Genomic DNA, 27,088 nt, shown 5'->3' with positions numbered 1-27,088 from the left:
CTGGGGGGAGGGGACAGGGTGGCGGGGAGCTTGCCTATCCCAGGCAAACAGACATGTTTCAAGGAAGGAGACATCTCTGAAGTGGCCCTAGGGGGATCATAGCTTATTTTGGGCAGGGACCCTGAGATGGGTGTGAGATGTGACTTCGAGTGGGGGGGTAGGGGTATGGCCCCTCCCTCACACAGGGACTTCTCTGGGAAACTGGACTGGGTTTGGCCAACGGCACACCGATCCTTCTTAAGCTTGTGATGCACCATGACAGAGATGCTGGGCCTTTCCTGTGTACCTGATCACATCAGGTAGAGAGGAGACACGCACTGGAGCCACTGTGTACGGGGCGCAGCGTGGGGAGGGAGGCCCTCCTTCAGGCCCGAGTCTCCAGGACAGAGCGGGCGTTCCATGTGGAGAACACACCCGCCCAGTACCCCAGGGCTTCACTCTTTGCATGGGGTTCCCCGGGAGGTTTCTGGTGACTGGCTTTGTCAGGGAGCCCGATATTGTGTCAGGTCTGATGTCCACCCCAAACCAGCCAGGTGAGCCTCAGTAGTAGGCATGAGTCGTACCTCTGTGTGTCCCCAGGTCCAAGAGGCAGCCTCGACCCTAGAAGGCCTGGCTGGCACCAGCTGTCCTTCTCTGTTGCAGGACGACCATCTGGACTCACCGCGTCCACTTCCTGGAGGAGCAGGCCCTACCTCGCTGGGCCTCCTTCACCATCTGGAATGCAGGCAAGCAGGGACGCAGGCTGTACCGCAGCCTGACTGCCGCCAACCAGCGCAAGGTGAGCCTGTCCTTCCCCGCCCTCCCCGGCAGCACAGAACAGGCCCTGGAGCTGCTGGCCTTGCTCATCCAGGTGGCCGCCTTCTGTGACGTGGACAAGAACAAGATCCAGAAGGGCTTCTACTGCTACGAGGAGGCACAGGTGTGTGGGCTCACCACTCCTGGAGGGTTCAGTGCTGTGGGAGACTCGCCTGTGTGACTCACAGGGCTGGGTGTCCTGTCAGCCCACCACCGCTGGTTCTACAGCGCAAGATTGCTCAAGACCCCCGTCCTCCACCTTGAGTGCTTCAGGGACCCTCTATCATGAGGCGCCTGAGTGACCCTGGCTGGCACATCTTCCCTCCAGGAAAGGCCCAAGCCTCAGATCCCCATCCTGCACTTCCGGGATGCACGGCCACCCTTTGTCATCTGTGTGAAGCTGGTGAGTGTTGGATACGGCTGCCGGGCTCCTGGATGGCAGGCTTGGGGCGTCTTCCTCCCTGACTCTGTGCCTGGGGCATGGCTCCAGCTGCTCAGCTATGGACGTGGGACATACCGCCCAGCTGTTGCTGCCTGGGCAGGCCCCCGGGGGTCCTGGTCCCCAGGCCCTGGGCTCCACGACACAGCGGCAGCACGCCTCTGGCCACAGGCAGTTGCTGTCGGCTCCTGACCCTGCCCTGACGTGTAGTTGTTAGTCTGCTCTGCACACAGGTCCACAAGTAGGTCAGGTGTGGCAGACACAGCTTCCCTGGGTACTCTGCTCTTCACAGATTTCTTTTTGTTCCAGTTCAGGACTTGAACTAAGGGCCTATGCTAGCACTTCACCAGTTAAGCCGCAGCTCTACTTCCTACCTTTTCGGTGGCTACTTGGAAATAGAGTCTGATGGACTCTCCTGCCTGATTCTCCGCTCTCAGCCTCCTGAATAGCTAGGATTACATGCAGATGTCTCTTCACAGCTTCTAGTGCAGCAGCTACTGCTTTTATAATGTCATTTTAGTGTCCTACGTAGGAAGTTATTTTCCACACCTAACCTCGTTTATCAATACAAAATGTTTTTTGCATTGGAGCCAAAATTTTCCCCTTCCATTTAGACATCAAATTGTCCCAACCTCACCTACTGAGAAACTGCTTTTCTGATAAGGAACATCACCACTATGCTGGCTGGGTCACAAGGTCTGTCATGGACTCTGGTCTGGACCAGTCCTGTACCTCATGTATCAGTATCGTGATTCACTGAGGGCCGTACCGTGGCAGCAGGCTGATCTTCCTTATTCTAGAATTCTCTCTTTTTCTTTTCGGTCATGGGGCTTGAACTCTGGGCCTGGGCGCTGTCCCTGCGCTCTTCAGCTCAAGGCGAGCGCTTTACCGCTTGAGCCACAGCGCCACTTCCGGTTTTATTGGAGATGAATCTCACGGACTTTCCTGACCAGGCTGGCTTTGAACCGCGATCCTCAGATCTCAGCCTCCTGAGTAGCCAGGATGACAGGCGTGAGCCACCGGTGCCTGGCCTCTCTCTCTTTTAAATTGGTTTATTGTGAACCATAACAGTGCAGAACGTGGCCCGCAGCTCAGGTCTGGCCCTCCGCCTGTTTTGCAGATAGTTTTGTTAGAGCCCAGGGACATGAACCCCTGAGCCGTGTGTGAGCCCCCGGCCCCTGCTGTTCTGGGCAGAGGGCTCACTGAGCAGCGCTGCCCGGGAAGGGGCCCCTGCAGCAGGGAGACACAGCACCCACCTTCGCAGGCTGCTTTTGGCGGTCATCACAGCACAGGGCACATCCATCTCCCTGACCACACAGTGGGAAGTGGTGTCAGGCTCATCGCTCAGCACATCTGACTGTAGGTCACATCAGTGTCAGGGACCAGGCCTGCTCCCCTCCCGAGAGGAAGTGCCTGCTGCGGGAGTGGCAAGCGTCTAACAGCAGAAGCTCCTCCCTGGGGGGCCACAGGCCGGACCCTCAGCTCACGCCCACCCCCTCCCACCTCTGTGTGTGACTCCGAGTCAGGCTCTCCTTGTCTACTAGACTGTCTTCTGGAAAGTTCTCTGCCCCTCTGGATGCCACTCCATCTTGGCTTTGAGTCTCACAGATGCCTCCATTTGGTGGCTGCCATCTCATTCAGTCTCGTTTAAGAAGGTGCCCCGCCCAGTGTCCTCTGCAGGCGGGTTGGGGAGGTGAGGTGTGAGCCAGTGGACAGAAGAGCTTTCCTCCAAGAGTTTCTGGCCACAGTTCACTGGAGACAGCATTGTGACGAGGAGGCAAGGCCAGGTCCGGCCAGGACGCCTGTCCACCATTGCTCAGCTCTTCCTTCCAGAGCTGCGTCCTCTCTGGTTAAACCTGCTGGAAGAATTGCCATGCACAGGACAAGATGAAGTGTGTGGGGTCCCAGGGTCACAGCACTGGCTCTGCTGTGGGACAGGTGTGACGGCGGAAAGGGGGCCCCAGAAATAGGGGAGGAGCGCAGGTCAGCCCCAAACAGCTGGTAGGGCCGTCAGCTGTCTTGTTTGGAGGCCGCTGCCAGACCAGGCATCCCCAGCCCCCGCCAGTGTCCGTGCTAGAACCTAGTATCAGCAGCCACACGCCGCCTCTGGCCCGTCTCCTATTAACAGGAGCCAAGTTCAGTGTACGTGACAGGCACAGGTGACCCCAAACCCAAGCCCTCACTGTAGCCCCTGCAGGAGCCCCAGGGAACAACTTGATCTCCCCAACAGGATCTCACTGGGGGCGCGTTTGAGGACAACCTGAAGTCACTGCACCTGCAGGAAGGCCGGGACTTCCTCCACTTCAGCTGAGTCTGAGGCAGCGGCCACCCCAGGTGGGTCTCGGAGTGTCACTCGCGTCTCAGCAACAACGCTGTCTTTCTGCTTCCCTTGGCCTCTCCCTGCACACTCCACATGCTCAGCCCTTCTTTTATACGTTCAGTGTCAGAGTCCCTCCCACACCCCTCGGATGGACGCCTGGGCTGTGCTTCACCAGACTTCTACAATGCATCATGCGCTGTTTGTACTACAGTTCTTTTATACTTTTTTAAAGTCTGTGTTATTGCCAGGCACCGGTGGCTTACGCCTGTCATCCTAGCTACTCAGGAGGCTGAGGTCTAAGGACTGCGGTTCAAAGCCAGCCCAGGCAGGAAGGTCTGTCTGTGAGACTCTTATCTCCAATAAACCACCAGAAAACCGGAAGTTTCAGGCTGGCCTTGAACCATGATCTTCCTGTCTCTACCTCCTGAATGTTCCACTGTGCCAGCTGCTTTGTTTGCTTACTTATTAAAACCAGTCTCCTCATACAGATCCTCCCAGGTGTATGCCACTGCCCAGCCCAACCTTGGTGCCTGCCACGGCAGGTCCGGGGAGGACACTGTCCCGTCCCCCCCGCTCTCCGCATCCAGGCAGCTCCCCTTTACCAGCACTGCCTGAGCTTCTCAAACATGTGGAATAAGCGTCTCCTACATCAAAGGCTGTGTGTGGTTTTGCCAGCTGCAAAAGGTGCATTTTCTCAGCTGTCTTTCTTTGTGCATTTTGTGTGCACTTCTGAGCCCGCAAGCCTTTACCCTTTACTTTTTTTTTTCCTCTTGAGTATTGGGATTTGAACTCAGGGCTTCATATTTGCTAAGCAAGTGCTCTACTGCTTGAACCATGCCCCAGCCCTTTTTGCTTTCTTATTTTTCTCTCGTAGAGTCTTGCATTTTTTGCCTAGGCTGGTCTCAGAACTTGTCATCTTCCCACTGTCTACCTTCCAAGTCACTGGGATTACAAGAGAGTGCCACAGTACTCTCTCCTGGACCTGAAATCAGGCTTTTTAATGGGGACGTTCCAAGTGTGCGAACACACTGCCACTGTTGTAAATTCGCAGTGGCGTTGCCCCGCTTTTGCTGTCAGGCTTCGGTGGTGTCTGTGTCTGTTAGGCCTCTCTAGTGCACACTGGCCCCGCTCAGGATGGCCCTGGGCAGGTCAGCAGCTGTACCTAGGCACACTCATGGCTGGATTCTCTCGCCTTAGAACTCAGGACCTGAGACGCCTCCCTGCATGTCTGTCCACCAGAAGGAATTCCACATACCAAGGGGCCACATTTAGCTATCATGCTTTTTGTTCACTAGTCTTTACTGCTCGCATCTTGTCAGTGAGACTAACGGGATCTCCCCCTCTGTGGTTTTTAGCTGAGGACAGGTGTGCACCAGAACACATCTGGTAATGCCTGGATACTTCTGAGTGTCCAGGACGCTGCTAAGCATGCTACAATGCAAAGAATTAAGAAAACACCATGAGCCGGGTGCCGGTGGCTCACGCCTGTCATCCTAGCTACTTGGGAGGCTGAGATCTGAGGATCACAGTTCAGAGCCAGCTGGGCAGGAAAATCCAAGGCTCTTTAATTAACCAACAGAAAAATGGAGGTGAAGCTGTGGTTCAAAGAGGTAGAGAGAAAAAGCTCATGGACAGCACCCAGGTCCTGAGTTTAAGCCCCATGGGAAGGAAGGGTGGGCAGGCGGGCAGGCGGGCAGCATGAGTTGGAAAAGCCCTGCTCTCCTGAAAGACTATTCTGTCCTTTCTCGAGCCATTCTGAGGAGCTCTGGACTTCCCACAACATTCAGGGAAGCCGGACCTGGCCCTGACCCCAGCCCAGCCAGAAACGCTTCAGAATGTATATGTATGTGGACCCACACAGGCGGCTTTCACGGGGGTCCTCTTGGGGCTTGGGCTTGCTTTTGGTTCTGGAACTTGAACTTAGGGCTTTGCCTTACTGAGCAGGCCCTCTACCCGAGCCCTTCTTTGTAATTGTCATGTTGAAGTGGTGTTACTTTTTGCCTAGGCCCATGCGTGGACCCCAGTCCACCTACTTTACTATTCCTGTCACAGCTGGGACAGGATCCACCACCGTGCCCAACTTCTTCCGTGATGAACACAGCTGAATGACAGGCATTTGACACCACACTCACAGTTGAGAAGAGTAGCAATCACTGCGTCTCACTGGGCTCACTTTAAACGTGATCCTCAGCTTAACCCGGCATGTCCCTTCCCCAGCGCGTTAGTGCGTCAAAGATGCTTAACATTTTCCCTCAGCTAAACCTCCATCTTACTCCTTCCCTCAGCCTCCCTGCCCTGGCACAGCTCTGCGTCCCTGCGGTCGTCCACTGGGACGGCCACACCTAACTGCACAGAGCGCTGTTCTGAGACCCCTCCTAGCCTAGCTTGTTTCCAGCTGTTCCTTTGGGTGGCCTCTTCTGATTCTACATAGTCGTGTGTAACTTGTACCCAATCTACACTGACCTTTTTCTCTATTACTTCTCTCATTTTCTGTTACTAAGAGCTCTTTGCTATTGTCTAATCTGACCATTTCTATTCCTTTGCTGGGTGGGTTTGTGTGTGTGTGTGTGTGTGTGTGCACACACACGTGCAACCACTCCTGGGTCTTGAACTCAGAGCCTGGACACTGTCCCTGAGTTCTGCTCAAAGTTAGTGCTCTATCACTTCAGCTCTACTTCCAGCTTTTTTTTTTTTTTCTTTCACCGGTCCTGCAGCTTGAACTCTGGGCCTGGGCGCTGTCCCTGAACACTTCAGTTCAAGGAAAGCGCTCTACCACTTGAGCCACAGCACCACCTCTGTTTTCCAGTGGTTAATTGGAGATAAGAGTCTCACGGACTTTCCTGCCTGGGCTGGCTTTGAACCATGAGCCTCCCAAGTAGCTGGGATTATAGGTGCGAGCCACCGGCACCCAATCCCCTGAGCTTCTAGCACTCTACCACATGAGCCACAGTTCCACTTCTGGCTTTTTCTGTGTATGTGGCACTGAGTAATCAACCTCAGGGCTTCATGAATGCTAGGCAAGCACTCTACCACTGAGCCACAGTCACAGCCCCACTTCTAGCTTTTGTAGTGGTTAGTTGGAGATATAAGTCTCATGTCCTTTCTTGCCCGGGTGATCTCAGATCTCCGCCTCCTGAGGAGTACAGACATGAGCCACCAGCTCCAAGTTCTATCTCCTTTGCTTAAAAAAAACCAAAAACCCCAACAAAACACACATGTAATTGTGTGCCGGGAATGACCCGCAGAGTGAGGCTGTGGCTTCTGTCTGTGTGTTCTCTACAGAGGAGCCCAGGCCCGAGGAGACTAGCCACCTCTGGAGCGTGGGCTCAGGCGCTATGCAGAGGTCTGGGAGGTGTGGTATGGTGTGGCTGTGGTCTGCGGACCACTCGGCTCTCCTGGACGGGGGTACGGCCGTCTGACGTCCATTGCCATGGTGTGTGGGTCTCCCAGTGGCTTTGGGCTGGCACCTTTCGTGCTGTCAGTGTGAGACGCAGGCCCCAGGCCCCCTCGGTGTGTGGACTTGGGGCCAGCTCTCCTCTGGCCGGGCCTGTTTTCTTCTCTGCCACAGGCTCCTACCCCCACGTCAAGAACTTCCCCAGAAGACGCCCTGCTGTGCCACCCACTGTCTGTCCTGGCAGCCATCAGTGTGGGCACCGTCTTGTTGCCACCACGGTCCATGCTGTCCAAGTCCATCCTGGCTGCCGTCCCCGGAACAGGCTCAGACCCCGGCTGCAAGAACCAGGGTCTGACGAGGGTGGGAGCCGCCTGCCAGGTGACACCAGTGTGCCAGGGCGTCGCCGACGCCTTGTGTGGTAAACTGACCGCGCTCCGTGCCTCAGAAGGCCTCTTGGGAGCAGTGAGGGTTCCCTGTTTTTAATGAACACTTTGCTTTCTTTTCCTCAGCAGTCACCTGCTCTGTCCTAGCAGGAAGGACAGCAGACCCTCACATGTGGCGTAGCTGTGCCTGGCCACGTGGGGCCCGGACCATGTCCTCAGCCCATCGTTCATCTGGGACAGGAACCTACCAGCCGCCACCAAGCATGTGATGCGACTGGAGCAAAGGAAGAGCCAAAACCCGGCTCGGGACAGGACGGAGGCCACTGGCCTGATGTCTGGTGGCTTACTCCAGCCCTGGAGGGTGACCCCACGGAGCCACGCTTGTCAGGCCTGGCCAGCTCGCCTAGGTCAAGTGACTGGACATACTTGGCTTTCCCAGAGGGCTGGGTGTCAAACGGCCTGCCTCAGTCCTGGGCTCCCAGCTCCGCTGATCTTGCTCCTATGTGGGTAGCATCTCCAATTCTGCTCCCACCATCCCTGTGTCTGACCTGCGTTGCCCAGAGACGAGATGCCCTTGGCTCCATGGCCTGCCCCAGTAGCAGGTCTGAGCAGGAGGACCTGGAGGCCCAGTATCCACATTGCATAGCCTTAAGTGTCTTCAGGGCCAAAACGGTGCACTGAACAACATGGGAGTCACTACTGTCTCACAAGAGGACACACGGATTCAGACCCCGTAAAGCGATCAGGCTGCTCGCCCGGCCGTCAGTGCCCCCTAAACAGGACAGCAGCCACACCCTGCCCACAGCCCAGTGACAGCACCTGCCCATCCGACAACACCCACACGCATCTCTCAGTGCCTGCGCCAGCCCTGCCCGGCCTCCAGAGCTGAGGCCGAAGCCTCCTGCAGAAAGGGGCCGAGTCCCTCCGTCCCACGATGAGTCTCAACCCCCTCACACATCAGCCTCAGAGACAGGCATGCGTGGGCACATGATTTTATGGGAAATGCATCTGTGGGAACAGCACAAGCAGCTCAGGCCTCGTGGTCTAGAGCACAGTGCAGTGGCCGCTGTTAGGCACTGGCTTTCTCCATGTTCCAGGGTGCAAGGCAACCAACACAGCCAGCAGGTTGAGGGCTCAGTTCCCAGGACCAGCCTCAGCAGCAGCACACTGTAAGAGAGACCGCAGGGTCAGGGAGATCTGCCCCCTCTGGATTTAGGCCGGGAGGGTGGTAACGGGTAGCTGGGCCCCCTGCCACACGGCAGGGGGAGGACTGGGACCCTCCCGGCCCGGGCAGGGGCACTCACGCTGGGTGTCAGAGTCGGGGCAGCGGCACGGGTCCGTTACCTTGGGTACCAGCTGAGGTCTGGGCACAGCGAGGAGGTCACACAGGTGATTCCGCCGCTCCCTCACCACGGCCAGCTTGGCATCCCTGAGGGAGGACGTGTGGGACTCAGCCTGCACGGGCCTCGGCACGGTAGCTGCATCGTGCAGGCGCCACCGCTCCAGACCAGATGCCCAAGGCGGACGCGGGGAGCCCAGCCAGACACAGCGTGGGGAACCCCCGGCTCTGCTCAGAGGGCTTCAGAACCCGCACTCTATCCGGTACCGACTGACTACTGAGCAAAGCCATGCTTCTGTGATGAGGTCTCTGAATTCCCTGGCAGGAAAGAGCTCCCGCATCTAGCTCTCCCTCCACAGGGGTTGGTCCTACCAAGCACTGCTGACTGACATCTGTCCCTTCCCTGCATTTTCTTAAGCTATTTCAGCTTTGACCCAGAGTGTGACCTCTGAAACCTGTTCCCCAGCACCCCAGGACCCTCACAGAGGGAAACAGGGATGGCAGCTGGGGTCACCTGAGTGTGCCAGAGCCTGCACCTGCCCAGGACCGGTGGTGCCCACCTGTCCTGCCTAGAGCCAGCAGCTTTCTCTGCTTTTCTGAAGCCCGACATCCCAGTGCCCCCCGGGGGGAGGGGTGGTCCTTAGCCACAGCAGAGCCTGACTGGCATTACAGGAAGAGAACTGCAACAAGCTTCTGACAGGCAGGGGTCTGAACCACTCACGGCCAGCTACTGGGAGAAAACTGTATGCCGAGTGTCTTCCTGCTCCAAGCTCGGGAGGTGCCGGGCTTTCCCCCACTCCCCTTTGGAGCTATGGGGAAAGATGAGCATCACTGGGTCAGAGCCCACTCACCAGGCCGTGTCACTGAGCACAAGCATGACCTCATCCACGACGTCATCTGCCACCACGTTGCTGTAGGTGAGCACCATCTCATAGATCTGGCTTGCTGCCGACTTCCGGACCTGCAGCAGGGAGAGACTTACCAGGAGGAGGAAATGGCACCATCCAGGGAGTCGGTGTGCCTCAACAGAGCTGGCCTTGGACCCTGGCTACCGAAGGACGTGTGGTAGAGGGAAGGATGAGAACTAGGCACGGTGGCGCCCACCCGGCGGCAGCTCGCCAGCCGGCGGCAGCTCGCCCGCTCTGCTAGCTCTTGCCTGCCATTTCTCACGGTCCCAAGTAGAATGAGTGGGCACACCACCGTTCCACCTGGAAACCACTCCTACCTTTTGGGAAAACACCGTCTCTGGGTGATTAAAGGTTAACGGGAAAAAGGAATCCTGAGAAATTTAACCCTAGGTAAAAGCTGGGTCTTGATGTGTGGCGGTATCCACTGGGACGGGCCTTCAGCCTGGGATGCTTCGGGGTCCGGGGGCTGGGCTGGCAGGCCACACTCTCAGCAGCACCCTTCTGTCCACATAAACACAGTGCAGCTGACCCCCAACCTGGGGTGGCCCAGCCGTGGGGCTCCTCTCCACTTCAGAGCCACCTGCGTCAACACAGCCCGCATCTGCGTAGGCCGCTGGTGTGGCCCACGGTCCAGGCACACGCTCTCCACGGGGAGAGTGGGCAGAGCTCCCGTGGCCCACGGTCCAGGCACACGCTCTCCACGGGGAATGGGTGGCAGAGCTCCCGTGGCCCACGATCCAGGCACACGCTCACCACGGGGAATGGGTGGCAGAGCTGATGTGACCCACGATCCAGGCACACGCTCTCCACGGGGAATGGGTGGCAGAGCTCCCGTGGCCCACGATCCAGGCACACGCTCTCCACGGGGAATGGGTGGCAGAGCTGATGTGACCCACGATCCAGGCACACGCTCTCCACGGGGAATGGGTGGCAGAGCTCCCGTGGCCCACGATCCAGGCACACGCTCTCCACGGGGAATGGGTGGCAGAGCTGATGTGACCCACGATCCAGGCAGACACTCACCACAGGGAATGAGTGGCAGAGGAGGAGCAAGAGCTGCAGAAGGACCTTGTTCCTCACGTCGCCGTGGAACTGCACCATCCCACAGAGCCTGCAGAAAACCCACCAGGGTGATCAGAGGTTGCACAGATGTCACACAGCCAGCTCACAGGCTGAGTGCACAGACCCAGGAGCACACGGCCCAGAGCTCCATGCGCGCATGAGTTTACACATATGCACACAATGATGGGCATGCCTCTGGGTACACACTTCTGTACACACGTGTGCCATGTGAACCAGTGTGTGTGCATACCAGACAGGGAAGCAGCCCCTGAGTCAGGGAGACATCTCAGAGGGGATCAGCAACAGCCTACCCCACCCGTGGTGACCCTCTGGCCCTTGGGAACCTGTGGAACCACTGAGGCACTGGCCACTGGTCAGCGTGACCTGGTAGACCATCTGAGCCCTGCAGATCAAAGCCTGAAAAACACCCAGTGCGCAGGTGGGCGGGCTGCACACGTCAGGACAGCACTGAGCACGCCCCGCTCTGCTGGGCACAGTCCGAGCCTTCTGCTGGCCCCGTAAGTTACTGCCGTCTTACGTGCACAGCTGGTTTTGGAGCCATGCAGCCCCCTCAGAGGCCGACGGGCCAGGGGCATGTAGAACTCACACTGCAATGCTCGAGCGCAGTTTCTGGATGTCTTTGGACTTCTTGATCTCCTCCTTACAAAGTGCAAGCAGCCGTACACAGAAGGGGTGGCTGTAAGAAGAACAGGTTATTCTGGAGTACAGCCGCCACGACCAAGGAACAACATCCAGCCAGGTGACAGGAACTGGCTCTGCGGTCCCGCATGCCTGGAGGGCAGATGCCCTCTGGGCCCCTGCCGACGAGCCGCCGCCACCCTCGTCAGCCAGTGCTCACCGCACGGCAGGCGGACCTCAGCATGGCTTCCATGTGGGCACAGACGCTCGGGTGGCTGTGGCTGACTGAGACCGTGCGGTGTGCCCTTCTGTCTACCTCCACCCGCCAGGGACTGCGTGGGGCACAGCGTCCATGACAGCCACCCCCACCACGCCCAGCCCAAGGGGGCACCGCGGTCCCCTGGCAGAGCACCCAGAGGTCCCTCTGCAGACCCTGAAAGGCTTGTCGGGGCAGAGTGGCCGTCACGCTGCTGAGGGCCGTGGGCACCCTGGTACCTACCTACCTAATGCCCGGCACAGCCACTGTCCAACCCCTAACCCAAGCTTCCCAGGGCTCTGTCAGGGCCTTTCTGCACCCCAGCCCCTCGGCTGCCAGGGACCCTACGGTTTCCCAGGCCAGCAGTATTCCGAACACACGGTATTCCAGCTCAGCTGCGTCTCAGGGGAGCTCTGAACAGGGCCTCATGCACCTCAGCCCAGGAGGTATCTTTTCCACTGTTTGTTTTGTTTTTATGTCCTACTGGGGCTTACGCTCTCTCCCCGGCCCACCTCCTGTGGACTGCTATACACTTGAGCCATGCCTCCATTTCAGCTTTTTGCTATTTGGAGATAAGAGCCCCAGCGAGCTCAGAACCATGATCCTCAGCCTCCTGAGTAGCTAGGGTTATATGTGTCAGCCATGGGCACCCAGGGTGTTTTAAATTTTTTAAACCAAGAAAAGACATATTTAAATTCACTTTCCCCTCCACGTGCTAGTCCTGGGGCTTGAACTCCAAGCCTGGGCACTGTCCTGTCCCTAAGCTAGCACTCTAACTCTGAAGCCACAACTCCTCTTCTGGCCTTTTGTCTGTCTTTCTCTCTCCCTCTCTCTCTCTCCCTCCCCACTCTCTGTTTTTGGTTGTTAGCTGGATATTGGTCTCACAGACTTTCCAGTCTGGGCTGACTTTAAATTGTGATCCTTGATCCTGAGATCTCAGCCTCCTGAGTAGCTAAGATTACAGGCGTGAGCCACTGGCGCCCAGTACATTAAATTCTTACATCTGTAGCCAAGCTGGGTAGGCCCATGAGTGCAAAAACTTCTCCAATGAAGTTGCTAGATTACCAAGCATCCAAGACATCCAGCAAAAATGGAGACTGAACTAAATTCCTAAGAAAGCAGGCTTTGAAGAAGCCCAAAGCCATCGCCAGCCCTGGGTGAACAACACGTGCAGGGATCTGGGGAAGACGCCAGCCCTGGTTGTGCAACACACGCAGGGATCTGGGGCAGACGCCAGCCCTGGGTGTACAACACGCACAGGGCATCTGGGCCAGACGCCAGCCCTGCGTGTACAACACGCACAGGGCATCTGGGGCAGACGCCAGCCCTGGGTGTACAACACATGCGTGGGCATCTGGGGCAGACGCCAGCCCTGCGTGTGCAACACATGCGTGGGCATCTGGGCCAGACGCCAGCCCTGGGTGTACAACACGCACAGGGCATCTGGGGCAGACGCCAGCCCTGGGTGTGCAACACGCACAGGGCATCTGGGGCAGACGCCAGCCCTGGGTGTACAACACGCACAGGGCATCTGGGGCAGACGCCAGCCCTGGGTGTGCAACACGCACAGGGCATCTGGGGCAGACGCCAGCCCTGCGTGTACAACACGCACAGGGCATCTGGGGCAGACGCCAGCCCTGCGTGTACAACACGCACAGGGCATCTGGGGCAGACGCCAGCCCTGGGTGTACAACACGCACAGGGCATCTGGGGCAGACGCCAGCCCTGGGTGTACAACACGCACAGGGCATCTGGGGCAGACGCCAGCCCTGGGTGTGCAACACGCACAGGGCATCTGGGGCAGACGCCAGCCCTGGGTGCACAACACGCACAGGGCATCTGGGGCAGACGCCAGCCCTGGGTGTGCAACACGCACAGGGCATCTGGGGCAGACGCCAGCCCTGGGTGCACAACACGCACAGGGCATCTGGGGCAGAGCAACAGAGGCACCGGTGCCCCCAGGCTTTAAAGGCTCATCTGAGTTCTCATCCGCCTGCAAACACGGGCACACCACTCCAAGCCAGAGAAAGAGCCACCCAAGAGGTGACAGGCAAACTCTCCACAGCTCCCTAGTGTGGGCAGAAAAATCGGAAATGAGATGATTTGGCGGTGGGAAAACCCAGCTGCCATGGTGCCACTTGACCGTTCAAAAGCAGTCAGAGGGAGGCCTGCTCCCCGGTAACAGTGTGCCCGTGGGGGCCCGAGAACCTCACGGAACACAGAAGGACCCAGCCTCTGGGGTCTCGAGGAAAGGAGCACATTTGCTGACAAAGCCAGCCCCGCACCCAAGCCGTGTCAGCACTCAAGGGCAGGATGCAGCCACCGGAGGCCCCGTGGCCCTAGGCCGGGCTTGCCCGGCTCCACAGGCACAGGGGCTGCACCCAGGCGCTGCAGCCTCCCACCGCCTGCTCCCGTACCTCCCCTCCGCCACGCAGCCGGGGGCTCTGACGTCTCAGCCTCCAGTGCACCCAGAGTGGCCCAGACGGAGAGCCCTGGCCAACAGGCCACCTCCCTGCCCAAGTCTACCTCCACCTTAATGGCAAGTGCCTGTCTACCTGACAAAACTGACTCCAGTGCCCTTGGGAATCACCTCCCATGGCCTGATAGGAGTACTTGGTCTTTAAGATGTGAGCTGGTTGCATCCCAGCTCTTCTGGAGCCTGAGGCGCAGGCTTGTGAACTCAAGGCCAGCCTAGGCAGCACGGCAAGATTCTGTGTCAAAATGTGAACAGCCAGGCTCACACCTGTCATCCTAGCTACTCAGAAGGCCGAGATCTGAGGATCATGTTTTGAAACAAGCCTGGGCAGGAAAGTCCATGAGACTCTGATCTCTAATTAACCACTAGAAAACCAGAAGTGGTGCACTGACTCAAGGGGTACAGCACTAGCCTTCAGCAAAAGAGCTCAGGGACAGAGCCCAGGCCCCGAGTTCAAGCCCCAAAACTAACAGAACACACAAACAAATATGAGTAAGACTAAACCATGGGTGACATGGGCATTACCAACCAGCAAGCCCTGAAGAGATCTTACTTTTCCTCAGTGGTGAAAATGTCAAAGCACCCATTGGCCAGCATTTGGTCCAACATCTTCAGCAGTGATACAGATACCCTGAGGGAGAATACAGCAAGAGTGGTAAGGCCCCCAGGGGCAGACGGAGGCCCCAGGGCTTCCGGACACACTTCACGTGTAGCTTCCTGGTGAGGGCTACCACCAGTTCCTGTACATACTACAATGCTGAGGTCAAAAGTGCTGCTTCTCAGAGACCTGCTCCAACTTGAGGCTGCCACCTGCCGTCTGGAGCCGTCCTGCCCCCACACAGAAACATCCATTTTTCTACCAAAAGAGCCGGTGGGAAGAGGGCCCAGAGGAGGTGAAGGCCCGGCCCAGGGGCGGGCGGGGCCGCCAGCGAGCCTACTGCAGCCCTGCCCTGGGGCTCTGGAGACAGGCGCCACCTACCGGTCATTCAGAAGGTTGTCCTCAAAGACGCGCAGGATGCTCTCAGCAAAGGCCCCCAGGGCTTGTGGGTCTCTCTGAATCCCCTTCATGTACTCAAAGAGGCTCTGAGTGGAATGCCTGACCTGTAACACCAAGAAGCTACAGGTAAAGACAAAGCTGACTGGCAGTGACTGATGGTTACATGACTGCCACCAAGCTGAAATGACCCTGGTCTACAAAGACAAGAGCATCCTGCAGGTGCTCAGTGGCCAGAGGCCCACACTGGGTCAGAACCTAGACAGCAGCAGCACGGCCAGAGCCCAGCTCTGCCCCCCCCCACCTTCACAAGGAGGAGGAGAGCAGACAGACAGACAGGCAGAGGAGGAGGAGGAGGAGAGCAGACATGCAGAGGAGGAGGAGAGCAGACAGACATGCAGAGGAGGAGGAGAGCAGACAGACATGCAGAGGAGGAGGAGGAGAGCAGACAGACATGCAGAGGAGGAGGAGGAGGAGGCAGACATGCAGAGGAGGAGGAGGAGAGCAGACAGACATGCAGAGGAGGAGGAGGAGAGCAGACAGACATGCAGAGGAGGAGGAGGAGAGCAGACAGACATGCAGAGGAGTAGGAGGAGGAGAGCAGACAGACAGGCAGAGGAGGAGGAGGAGAGCAGACAGACAGACATGCAGAGGAGTAGGAGGAGGAGAGCAGACAGACATGCAGAGGAGGAGGAGGAGAGCAGAGACATGCAGAGGAGGAGGAGGAGAGCAGACAGACAGACAGGCAGAGGAGGAGGAGGAGAGCAGACAGACAGACAGGCAGAGGAGGAGGAGGAGAGCAGACAGACAGACAGGCAGAGGAGGAGGAGGAGGAGAGCAGACATGCAGAGGAGGAGGAGGAGAGCAGACAGACATGCAGAGAAGGAGGAGGAGAGCAGACAGACATGCAGAGGAGGAGGAGGAGAGCAGACAGACATGCAGAGGAGTAGGAGAAGGAGAGCAGACAGACAGGCAGAGGAGGAGGAGGAGAGCAGACAGACATGCAGAGGAGTAGGAGGAGGAGAGCAGACAGACAGACATGCAGAGGAGGAGGAGGAGAGCAGACAGACATGCAGAGGAGGAGGAGGAGAGCAGACAGACAGACAGGCAGAGGAGGAGGAGGAGAGCAGACAGACAGACAGGCAGAGGAGGAGGAGGAGAGCAGACAGACAGGCAGAGGAGGAGGAAGAGAGCAGACAGACAGGCAGAGGAGGAGGAGGAGAGCAGACAGACAGACAGGCAGAGGAGGAGGAGGAGGAGAGCTGGCAGACATGCAGAGGAGGAGGAGAGCAGACAGACATGCAGAGGAGGAGGAGGAGGAGAGCAGACAGACAGACATGCAGAGGAGAACAGAGTTCGGGAATGAGTGTAAAATCTCCTCAGTGCTCAGGGTGTGTGGCAGAAACGGATCAGACAGATTGAAGCCAGCAACTGGTGGATGGAAGCAGTCCTAGCCTTCTCTGCAACCTTATTTCAAATTTCCATAAGAAAAAACAATTGCTCTTCATAGAGTTGGAATCGTCGGCTACAAAGTTAAGTACTCATTTACAATGACACCAAAATTTCAGCATTTTAGAGAAACAAGACCCTAACTAGTCCTGTGTCCTGCCTTTCAAGCAACATGTCCACCAGCATCGAGGCCACCAGAGGCCAAAAGCATGGATGCCACTCTACCTACAGAGGTAACCCACAGTGGGCCCAGGGCTGCGGCCCCAGAACACAACCATCTTTACTGAAAATGCAGGCTCTGCCTTTCCCAGGCTCAGCCACACAAGAGCTGGTTTCCAGAGCCCCTCAGGACATGGGCAAGAAGCTGGACTCAACCACAGCCAAATGACAGCAGGAGTGGAGAAAGGCAGGGAGAGAGGCCAACCCCAGGGAGACAGGCACTGGCCCGGCGGCCATGCAGCCTTCCTGCTAAGAACACACGCACTGCCCGAGGCGGGGCCAAGCTCGCACCCGCCACACCCGTCCCCCTCACCGTAGATTCTGTCAAGCCGCCCACAGACACTGCCAGCCCCAGCAGCACGTGGTAGCGGTAGGTGGGCAGCCCCAGGAGCCGGGTGATGAGAGGGAAGGCCTGCGAAGGGGCATTCCAGTTCACAGAGGCCATGGCGGACCTGAAAGAAGTGGCGTTCCTCAGGGTGCTTCGAGGACCCTGGGTGAGGGGTGGCAGGGCGCCCAGCAGTGCCTACCTGGGAAACAGCGCCTCCAGCTCTCCGCGGTGGGGCACATGGGGGACGGGGGGGCTGTCAAAATGCAGGAGCGTCACAAACACATGGGCGGCATGAGCACGAACCCGGTCAATCTTCTCGCTGGCCTGCCGGGCGAGCGAGCACATAAAGCTCTCACACCTAAGGGTGAACAGCGGGAGCCCATCAGCATGCCAGGCCTGCCGCCGCATCCCGGAGCCACGGCACGGAAGGCTGCCGAGGCCTTGGGAAGGAAGAAGTCAGAGATAAAAGACGGATGGGTCCGCGGCTGGAGGGGAGCAGGAAGGGATGGAAAGTCAGGCTAAGAAAAGAGCACAGAACAAAATGAAGTAAAGGAAAGACAGAGGAGAAGAGGAGGGGTCCAGAGCGGTCAGGAACTGAAGACCAGACACTGACAGGCAGAACCCAGGGCCGTGGTGAAAAGCCCCCGCTGTAAGGACGGCTGGGGTAACGGCAGCCCGTCCTCGAAGGAGCCCAGCGGCGGTCCCGGCCCGCCCGCCCGCCAGCGCTGTGCGAGGACATCCCCACGGGCAGGGCAGGCCCACAGGCGGTGGGGGTCAGGAAAGCAGCCTGAGAGGCCCATCCCAGAAGACGCACGGGTGCCCACGGGGCGCTGTCCAGGCTGGCCTGGCCAGTACTCACACAGGGGCCTCAAGCAGGAGGGGCTGCACCTGCACCAACAGGAGCACCAGGTCCAGTATGCCGGTCATGGCCGCCTCACGGACACTGCAAGACAAGGACACACGGCGAGGGTCAGCGTGGGACGGGACTCCGCTGTGCCCACCCAGCCACCCCACGGGCTGACAGCAGGCAGAACAGGCCCCCCGTGGGAGGAAGTTCCCAAGAACCGCCCAGGCTCCCCACGCTCCGTGGCAATGGCCGGGAGAGCTGCCGGCCACACAAAGGCTCCGTCCCAGGGTGAGTTTCGGAGATTACAGAAATCCCACTTCAGTAGAAAGTGTCAGCGAAACCCAGGGCGAGCCGCTGGCAGGCTTCATGTTCTGTCTCATGCACAGCAGCAAGCAAGAGGCTTCATGCTTCACGCCTGCAGAGCCTGGACGAGTCCCAACAGAGCCGTGAGTGCACACACAGGCAAAACACCACTTCCCATGCTGCACGAGCTAAGGCCAGCCCCACAGGGTCTCCCCACAAAGGCTGGGCCCCTGACAGCCACATGGAACGGGCATGGCTGGCCTGCCAGATGCTAACGGGAAGGCCGGAGAGCAGGCCGGTGGGACGCTGCGGCCATGCTGCAGGTATGACGGGCGGGCGGGGCAGAAAACAGCCACAGGACCCCTACTAACCCCCCCACCCCGATGTCTGAGAGGACTCCAGGGTTAGCGAAGCCAGCACCTAACCACAGGACCCCTACTAACCCCCCCACCCCGATGTCTGAGAGGACTCCAGGGTTAGCGAAGCCAGCACCTAACCACAGGACCCCTACTAACCCCCCCACCCCGATGTCTGAGAGGACTCCAGGGTTAGTGAAGCCAGCACCTAACCACAGGACCCCTACTAACCCCCCCACCCCGATGTCTGAGAGGACTCCAGGGTTAGTGAAGCCAGCACCTAACCACAGGACCCCTACTAACCCCCCCCCACCCCGATGTCTGAGAGGACTCCAGGGTTAGTGAAGTTAGCAGAGCTCACTTCTAACTGGACTGTAAAGGTGACGTACAGAGGTTGCAGGTGAAAGGGACAGGTCATGGGTACATTTCCTTGTCAGCAGTGTCGCCCCCCTCTCATTCTCTCAGGTTTTCTCTTGACTTGACACCCCTGAAGTTACACAGATCACTTCTAACATAGTGTTGAGTGGGTTTCGCTGCTGAATTCATTCACCCTTTGTCCCGTGTCTGTGCTTTCCCTTCCACTCTCCAGATAAACTCATGCACAAGACAAAGGGCACAGAAATTTTAAAAACAGCCACAGAAGAGAATAAACCAAAGGAAAAAAGGGGAGGAGGAGAAGGGGGAGAGGAGGAGGGGGAGGGGGAGGAGGGAGAAGAGGGGGAGGAGGGGGGGGCAGGAGGAGGAGGGGGGGCAGGAGGAGGAGGGGGGAGGAGGAGGAGGAGGGGGGAGGAGGAGGGGAGGAGAAGGAGGGGAAGAGGAGGAGGGGAAGAGGAGGAGGGGAGGAGGAGGAGGGGAGGAGAAGGAGGGGAGGAGGGGGAGAGGAGGAGGAGGGGGAAGAGGGGGAGGAGGAGGGGGAGGCAGGAGGAGGAGGGGGAGGCAGGAGGAGGAGGGGGGGCAGGAGGAGGAGGAGGGGGAAGAGGGGGAGGAGGAGGGGGAGGCAGGAGGAGGAGGGGGAGGCAGGAGGAGGAGGGGGGGCAGGAGGAGGAGGGGGGAGGAGGAGGAGGAGGGGGGCAGGAGGAGGAGGGGGGAGGAGGAGGAGGAGGAGGAGGGGGGAGGAGGAGGGGAGGAGAAGGAGGGGAGGAGGAGGAGGGGAGGAGGAGGAGGGGAAGGAGGGGAGGAGGCAGAGGGGAGGAAGAGGAGGAGGGGAGGAAGAGGAGGAGGGGAGGAGGAGGAGGGGGAGGAGGGCAGGAGGAGGAGGGGAGGAGGGCAGGAGGAGGAGGGGAGGAGGGGGAAGGGGGGCAGGAGGAGGTGGGGCAGGAGGAGGGGGGGCAGGAGGAGGAGGGGGGAGGAGGAGGAGGGGAGGAGAAGGAGGGGAGGGGGAGGAGGAGGGGAGGAGGAGGGGAGGAGGAGGAGGGAAAGAAGAGGAGGAGGGGAGGAGGAGGGGGAGGAGGGCAGGAGGAGGAGGAGAGGAGGGCAGGGGGAGGAGGGGGAAGAGGGGGAGGAGGGGGGGCAGGAGGAGGGGAGAAGGAGGAGGGGGAGGAAGAGGAGGAGGGGAGGAAGAGGAGGAGGGAAGGAGGAGGAGGGGGAGGAGGAGGAGGGGAGGAAGAGGAGGAGGGTAGGAGAGGGGGGAGGAGGGAGAGGAGGGGAGGAGGGCAGGAGGAGGGGAAGAGGAGGAGGAGGAGGGGAGGAGGGGGAGGAGGAGGAGGAACCCCATGTCTTGGGGTTCATTTTGATAAGCATTATTTTATTTGACCTTATGCACATAGCTATTGAGCCTTATAATCCTCTCCTAAGAATACCCTCCTTTGTTCTCACTGTGTGAGAACAAATCTTTAGATTGCTGGTTAATCATATCCAGGTGTAATTATTTGTCTTTTACTATCACTGGGTTTACTTGTATATTTATAGGCACATTCTAGTTATTACAAATGAGGGAAACCATACATCCTGTTTCTTTGGGTCTGACTTACTTCGCTTAGTATGTTTTCCAAATCTTTCCATCTCCTTACAAAGGGGGCAATATCATTCTTTCTGATGGAAGCATAGAATCCCACTATATATACATATCACAAATTCTTGATCCGTTCATCCACTAAAGGGCATCTGAGTTGGTTCTTGGCTTGGTAAACAATACTGCAATGAACATGGTTGTGCTGGTAGCTTTAGTGTTTGCGGTCAATTGGACAGATGCCTAGAAATGAGATTGCTGGGTCATAGGGAAATTCTATGTTTAGTCTTTTTTTTTTTTTTTTTTTTTTTTGGTCTGGTTGTGGGGCCTGAACACTGTCCCTCAGCTCTTCAGCTCAAGGCTAGCGCTCTACCACTTGAGCCACAGCGCCACTTCTGGCTTTTTTTTCTTTTTGCTTAGGTGGTGCTGAGGAATCGAACCCAGGGCCTCATGCATGCAAGGCAAGCACTCTACCACTGAGCTACTTTCCCAGCCCCTATGTTTAGTCTTTTGAGGAACCTCCATACTGCTTTCCAGAGCGGTTGAACAAGCTGACATTCCCGCCAACAGTATAGTAGCATTCCCTTTTGGCCACACCCCAGAGAGCAACTGTTGTTGTTAGTTTTCTTGATAATGGCCATTCTAACTGGGGTGAGGTAGAATCTCAATGTTGATTTTGCATTTCTTATATGGCCAGATGATGACAAACATCCTTTCACATGTATAACGGCTATTCTTATTTCTTCTTCGGAGAAGTCTCTCTTTAAGTCTTTAGCCCATTTACTAATTGGGTTGTCCCTTTGGGGAGGTTCAATTTTTTGAGCTCTGAGTATATTTTAGATATGAGGCCCTTGTCTGATGCATAGCTAATAAAGATCTTCTCCCATTCTGTGGGCTTTCTATTTATCTTGCTAGCTAATGTCATTTGCCATGCAGAAACTGTTCATTTTGATGTGATTTCGTTTATTCAGTCCTTCTGATTTGTTGTGATTCTGGATCTTTTTTTTTTGGGGGGGGGGGGGGGAAGGAGTAGTCACGGGCTTGAACTCTGGGCCTGGGCGCTGTCCCTCAGATCTTCAGCTCAAGGCAAATGCTCTACCACTTAAGCCACAGCACCACTTCTGGTTTTCTGGTGGTTAATTGGAAATAAGAGTCTCACGAACTTTCCTGCCAAGGCTAATCCTCAGATCTCAGCCTCATGAGTAGCTAGGATTACAGGTGTGAGCTACCGGCACCCAGCTGATTCTGGATTAGTTAATAAGTTTCAACCTGTAACTAGGAGCCTTAGTATTTCCCCTATTCCTTCCTGTAATATTTTCAGGGTACCTGTTCTTACATTGAGGACTCTGATCTTTTTGGAGTTGATTCTGGTGCAGGGAGATACATTAGTATCTAATTTCAGTTTTCTGCATCTGTATAGCCAATTCTTCCAGCACCATTTGTTGAAGAGTTTTCTTTCTGTGTTTTCTGCTCCCTTATCAAATGTTAGGTGCCAGTAAGTCTGAGGGCTCATTTCTGGGTCTTCTCCTCCATTAGTCCTCAAGTCGATGCTTGTGCCAGCACCAAGCTGGTTTTATAACATCATTATAATAAGAGTTGCACTGTCCTGCTAAGGACTGTTTTTGCAATTTGGGTGTTCTATTATTCCATATGAATTTTTGGATTGCTTCTTCTATATCACTGGAAAATGTTGTTGGGATGTTGATGGATACTGCATTTGAATTGAATTTGGGTATTGAATTTATAGATAGCTTTGAAGAAACCAAACCAAAAAAACTGAACAAAACAGACAGAGCGTTAGGACCTCTCTCTTTAGTGTGTGCTGAGTGTCTAGAGCATTAGGACCTCTCTCTCTAGTGTGTGCTGAGTGTCTAGAGCATTAGGACCTCTCTCTCTAGTGTGTGCTGAGTGTCTAGAGCATTAGGACCTCTCTCTCTAGTGTGTGCTGAGTGTCTAGAGCATTAGGACCTCTCTCTCTAGTGTGTGCTGAGTGTCTAGAGCATTAGGACCTCTCTCTCTCTAGTGTGTGCTGAGTGTCTAGGTTGCCAAGGCTTCTACCATGAAAGCAAGGTGAGAGGGTAAGGAAGAACAATCAAGTACAGAAATAAGGCCCAGGATGGCTGCAGTGCCCAGGATGGCTGCAGTGGCTCATGCCTGTACTCCTCACTACTTAGGAGATGGAGAATGGCAAGATCTCGGTTCAAGGCCAGCCCAGGCCAAAAGACCCTACCTAAACAAAAATGCTGGCCACGGTGGCATACTTGCCATCCCAGTTATGCGGGAAGGGGAGTGAGGGGTTATAGTTTAGGCCAGCCAGACAAAAAAAATTAAGGTAACTACAATTTAAATAACTAAATCCAAAAGGTCTGCAGGCACAGCTCGGGTATAGAGTGCCTGACTGGCAAGCACACGGCCCTGAGTTTAAATGCTAGGACTGAAAAACAAACAACAGCAGCAACCACAAAAATAAGGCTCAAACAACCCATACATAGAGTGATGCCCTTCTTTCTTTTCTATTAACCTTCAATCACCAGAAAGCCAGCTTCCTTCCTATTGTCCTGTAAGAACACTGCTCAGTCTCCAAGAAAACACAAGAGATGCATGGCGCGCGCACACACACATGCACACGCACATAGAGACACACAGAGAGATAGACACACACACATGCACACGCACACAGAGACACAGAGACAGACACACACACACATGCACACGCACACAGAGACACAGAGACAGATACACACACACATGCACACGCACACAGAGACAGACACATTCACACACATGCACACAGACACACAGAGACAGACACACACACACATGCACACACACAGAGACAGAGACAGATACACACACATGCACACGCACACAGACACATAGAGACAGACACACACACATGCACACACACAGAGACAGACACACACACACATGCACACACACAGAGACAGATACACACACACATGCACACGCACACAGACACATAGAGACAGAGACAGATACACACACATGCACACGCACACAGAGACACACAGAGACAGATACACAGAGACAGAGACACACAGAGACAGAGACATACACACACATGCACATGCACACAGAGACACACAGAGACAGATACACACACACATGCACACGCACACATAGACAGAGACAGATACACATACACATGCACATGCACACAGAGAGAGACACACACGCACACACACAGAGACACACAGAGACAGATACATACACACACATGCACACGCACAGAGACAGACACACACAGAGACAGAGACACACACAGAAACACACAGACACACACACACACACACAGAACAATCTGGAATCAAGGCAACTTGCAGCCGCATCTCTAGAAACCCTCAGCTCAGAGCAGAATTTCCTCTTGAGTCCTGAATCCCAGCAGTCCCCACAGTGAGCGGACCCCTCCAGGCTCTCACCAGTATTGTTAGGAATGAACTTAGCATCAGCAGTTGAGCCCCCAGCTAGAGCTGCAACACAACTCAACAGAACACTCCATTTCCTAAAGCCAACGTCAATAAAGAGAAAATGAGGAAAAAAAGTAGAAGCAGGAAAGCCATCCCATAGGATGCTTTGCCTAACTGAGCACCAGAGGAAGCAGGCGGAGCGGCTGGGGGGAGGACCGTGGTCAGGATAGGTTCCAGTCATCTGGGACATGGGAATGAGCGGCCCAAAGCCCCATCCCTCAGGGCTGCTCATAAGACTGCAGGGACGTAGATGCTAGCTTACCAGGATCCCACATCTCCTCTGTTGTCTGTGGTATAGTCACACATGCAGTCCAGTAGTGCAGTGTAAATCTCAGAAACATTCTCTCTGCACACAACTTCATCTGGAGGCCCCTCTGCTTTTACTCCAACAGTCTGGCAAATGCTGAAATTACAATGTGCAAAACCTCATGTCAGTGTCCTGATAAGCCTTCCTAAGAGGAACAGTCAACACAACAGTCAACACACAGCCCTGGCACACCAAGACTGCACGCAGGTGGGAATGGCTGTGGAGCCCCGTGGCCGGTAAGGTGGCTGAGCCTCCTCCTTCCCATCCCAACAAAAGGGGGTTGGTGCTGCTGTAGGAGGCGGGAAAGAGGCAGACACAGCAGCCCCGAACACTGACTCCAGAAGTGGAGGTGGCTCCAAACACAGCGTCACATTTCCTGGCACTGGGGATGGAACTCAAGGCCTGAAGAATACACAGGCTCTCTACAGCTGAGCTCTACCAGCCCTATGATGCTTTGATTTGTGTGCTGATTGAGGTCTCAGCGGCTGTTCCCCAGTTCTTTTTCTGTGTGTGTGCCGGGACTCAGGACTTGAACTCCTGCTAGACGTTTTCATTCATGGCAGGCCCCCTCCCACTCAAGCCATACCTCCAGTCCAAGTTTCTGACTGGTGAACTGGAGAAGAATCTTTCTCCTGGAACCTTTAACCTCAGATCTCAGCCTGTTCAGCAGCTGAGATCACAGGCATGAGCCACGGTACCAGCTTGTTCCTAGCTGTAGTTATACAACAGGTTGAATATTTGTTTTCACTAACAACATAACTGTCACTAGGACTTCCCAGACTGGAGAAGCTACCTGACACCAAAGGAAAGGAAAAAGAGGAAAAGGGAGAACAAGGGGGGGAAACGGGAGGGGAAAGAAGGGGAAGGGATGGGAAGGGGAAGAAAGGAGAGGAGGGACTAGAAAACCAAAGGCAACAAAGCGCCTCTAGTTTGCCAGGTGCCGCCGTCCACGCAGAGCCCACCACCCACTCACCTCAAGATGGCCCTCAGGCCATCCCTCCGGGCCTCGGCAAAGCTCACGTCCTGAGGCGAAATGCAGGTGACTGCTCTCAAACCAGCAAGAACCTGAAGGCAACGGAATCCCCAAAACAGGTGTCAGCTACAAAGTGACTCTGTGTGTGTGTGTGTGTGCGTGTGTGTGCGTGCACGTGTGTGTGCACGCGTGTGTGTGGTTTTATTCTGTCTGAGACAGACTGCGGTGGGGAGGGATGCAGACTCCAGGGACAGACTGGATGCATGCCAGTCACTCAGACCTTGTTGGGAAGCACAGGATGAAACCAGGATAAGGAGGTGAGGGGTACTCCCGAGAAAAGCGAAGGACAGACGATCCCCAGACTCTGGGAAGGGGTGACCAGCAGTCTGGGGCAGAAGGAGAAGAACGGGCTGGTACGGCATATCCAGAAGACAGGGCAGCGTGAGACCGCGAGACTCATGAGCAGAGGACCGCGGGCCTCCGAGGGGAAGCTGGCGGGGGCCCGGCCTGGGCCTGGGCCTCTCACCGTGCGGCTCCTCGCAGTGGGCCACAGGAAGGAAGCAGCTTGGCAGGGCTGGACAGAGCAACAGCACAGCCCCCCAGCACACCGAGGGACAGCCAGAGCCGCCCCCCCAGCTCACGCTCCACGCTACAGGCTGCAAAGACCCCAGCACACTGAGGGACAGCCAGACCCCCCCTCACTCATGCTCACGCTACAGGCTGCAAAGACCCCAGCACACTGCGGGACAGCCAGACCCCCCCAGCTCACGCTCCACGCTACGGGCTGCAAAGACCCCAGCACACCGAGGGACAGCCAGACCCCCCCCCCAGCTCACGCTCCACGCTACGGGCTGCAAAGACCCCAGCACACTGAGGGACAGCCAGACCCCCCCCCCCCCAGCTCACGCTACAGGCTGCAAAGACCCCAGCACACTGCGGGACAGCCAGAGCCCCCCTCGCTCACGCTCCACGCTACGGGCTGCAAAGACCCCAGCACACCGAGGGACAGCCGGACCCCCCCCCCCTCGCTCACACTCACGCTACGGGCTGCAAAGACCCCAGCACACCGCGGGACAGCCAGACCCCCCCCCCCCCAGCTCACGCTCCACGCTACGGGGAATATGTGTGTTTGCTCCCAAGGAAGAGACACAGGCCTTCTGAGCCCTGCGGAGCCCAGCCTGCCTCCACTGCCAGGCTGCAGCAGGAGAAGCAAGTTCTCAGCCTGGCAGCCTCAGCTTCCCCCTACAGGCCTGAGGGCAGCTCTCTCGTCACTCTCTCCCTCATTCTCTCTCTCTCTCTCTCTCTCTCTCTCCTCCCTCCCTCCCTCCCCCTCGCTCTGAGGGCTGTCCTGCAAGAGCAAGTCTGCCAGCACCCTCAAGCCCAGGCTGGCGGCCACCCCTTCCTGTGGCCACAGGTGCCGAGTCAGGGTTCATTAGCAGCAGACGCATGCCCGCCCCGCCGCCCTTCACACCTGCTGCAGACGGCCACTGAGAAGGAAGCGGGGGAGGCCACCCAAGGCTGATGAGAAGGCACAGCGAGTCATTTCTTCAGGGCTCCGAAGCTGGGCGAGGTACTGTGAGATCAGTTCCCCTGGAAGGAAAGAGACATGGGACTAGAGTGCCTTACTGCCTGTCCATGCCCTGCAGAAATGCCAGCCAGGCACCCAGCAACCAGGGCGCCTGAGAAGACGCACGCAAGGGGGACTTCGTTCTACTCTGGCAGAACTAGGGCTTGAACTCAGGGCCTTATGCTCGCTAGGCAAGGGCTCTACCACTGATCCTTGCCCCCAGGCCCTTCGGCTGTCACCGTTTCTCAAGCCTGCGTGGATCATAGTCCTATTTACGTGTCTTGCATAGTTAGGGTAG

At 56.7% G+C, this 27,088-nt stretch overlaps 2 protein-coding genes across 10 annotated transcripts in view; one reads left to right on the top strand and one right to left on the bottom strand.

Annotated features, from left to right (window-relative positions):
* LOC138815378 (queuosine-tRNA galactosyltransferase) overlaps positions 1-8,317 on the top strand; it is a 65,738-nt gene extending 57,421 nt beyond the window's left edge. For 2 of the 9 annotated variants that reach the window (XM_070004777.1, XM_070004731.1), the window contains 4 exons: positions 643-778; positions 851-919; positions 1,124-1,198; positions 3,465-8,317. In XM_070004777.1, coding sequence (XP_069860878.1) covers positions 643-778; positions 851-919; positions 1,124-1,198; positions 3,465-3,545 — 361 coding nt within the window. In that variant the 3' untranslated portion in view covers positions 3,546-8,317. Of the gene's footprint in view, positions 1-642; positions 779-850; positions 920-1,001; positions 1,199-3,464 lie in introns of all 9 variants that reach the window. The other 7 variants (XR_011368310.1, XR_011368309.1, XM_070004766.1 and 4 more) reach the window with 7 other exon arrangements.
* LOC138815371 (tubulin-specific chaperone D-like) lies at positions 8,308-26,817 on the bottom strand. Its single transcript, XM_070004720.1, has 13 exons — positions 26,695-26,817; positions 25,224-25,315; positions 24,206-24,346; positions 17,861-17,944; positions 17,201-17,359; positions 16,987-17,125; positions 14,991-15,112; positions 14,565-14,642; positions 11,248-11,337; positions 10,602-10,689; positions 9,522-9,631; positions 8,676-8,760; positions 8,308-8,498 (listed from the first exon to the last, which is right to left on the bottom strand). The coding sequence occupies exons 1-13, from the start codon at positions 26,764-26,766 to the stop codon at positions 8,466-8,468; spliced, it is 1,293 nt and encodes a 430-aa protein (XP_069860821.1). The 5' UTR covers positions 26,767-26,817; the 3' UTR covers positions 8,308-8,465.
* Positions 26,818-27,088: the final 271 nt, after the last annotated feature.

This window comes from Dipodomys merriami, unplaced genomic scaffold (assembly GCF_024711535.1).
Source record: "Dipodomys merriami isolate MVZ:Mamm:240054 unplaced genomic scaffold, mDipMer1.0.p SCAF_1091, whole genome shotgun sequence".
Classification (NCBI taxonomy): Eukaryota; Metazoa; Chordata; class Mammalia; order Rodentia; family Heteromyidae; genus Dipodomys; species Dipodomys merriami.
The sequence above is the reverse complement of the archived record's forward strand: the minus strand, read 5'-3'. Positions and strand labels throughout refer to the sequence as shown.

Excerpts from the sequence above, each read along its gene's own strand:
- LOC138815371 (XM_070004720.1), bottom strand. The coding sequence starts at position 26,766 with ATGACTCGCTGTGCCTTCTCATCAGCCTTGGGTGGCCTCCCCCGCTTC. Across the intron at positions 25,316-26,694 it reads TCAGTGGCCGTCTGCAGCAG|GTTCTTGCTGGTTTGAGAGC; the intron begins GTGTGAAGGGCG and ends CGTTGCCTTCAG. Across the intron at positions 8,761-9,521 it reads GTGCTCAGTGACACGGCCTG|GGATGCCAAGCTGGCCGTGG; the intron begins GTGAGTGGGCTC and ends GTCCTCCCTCAG.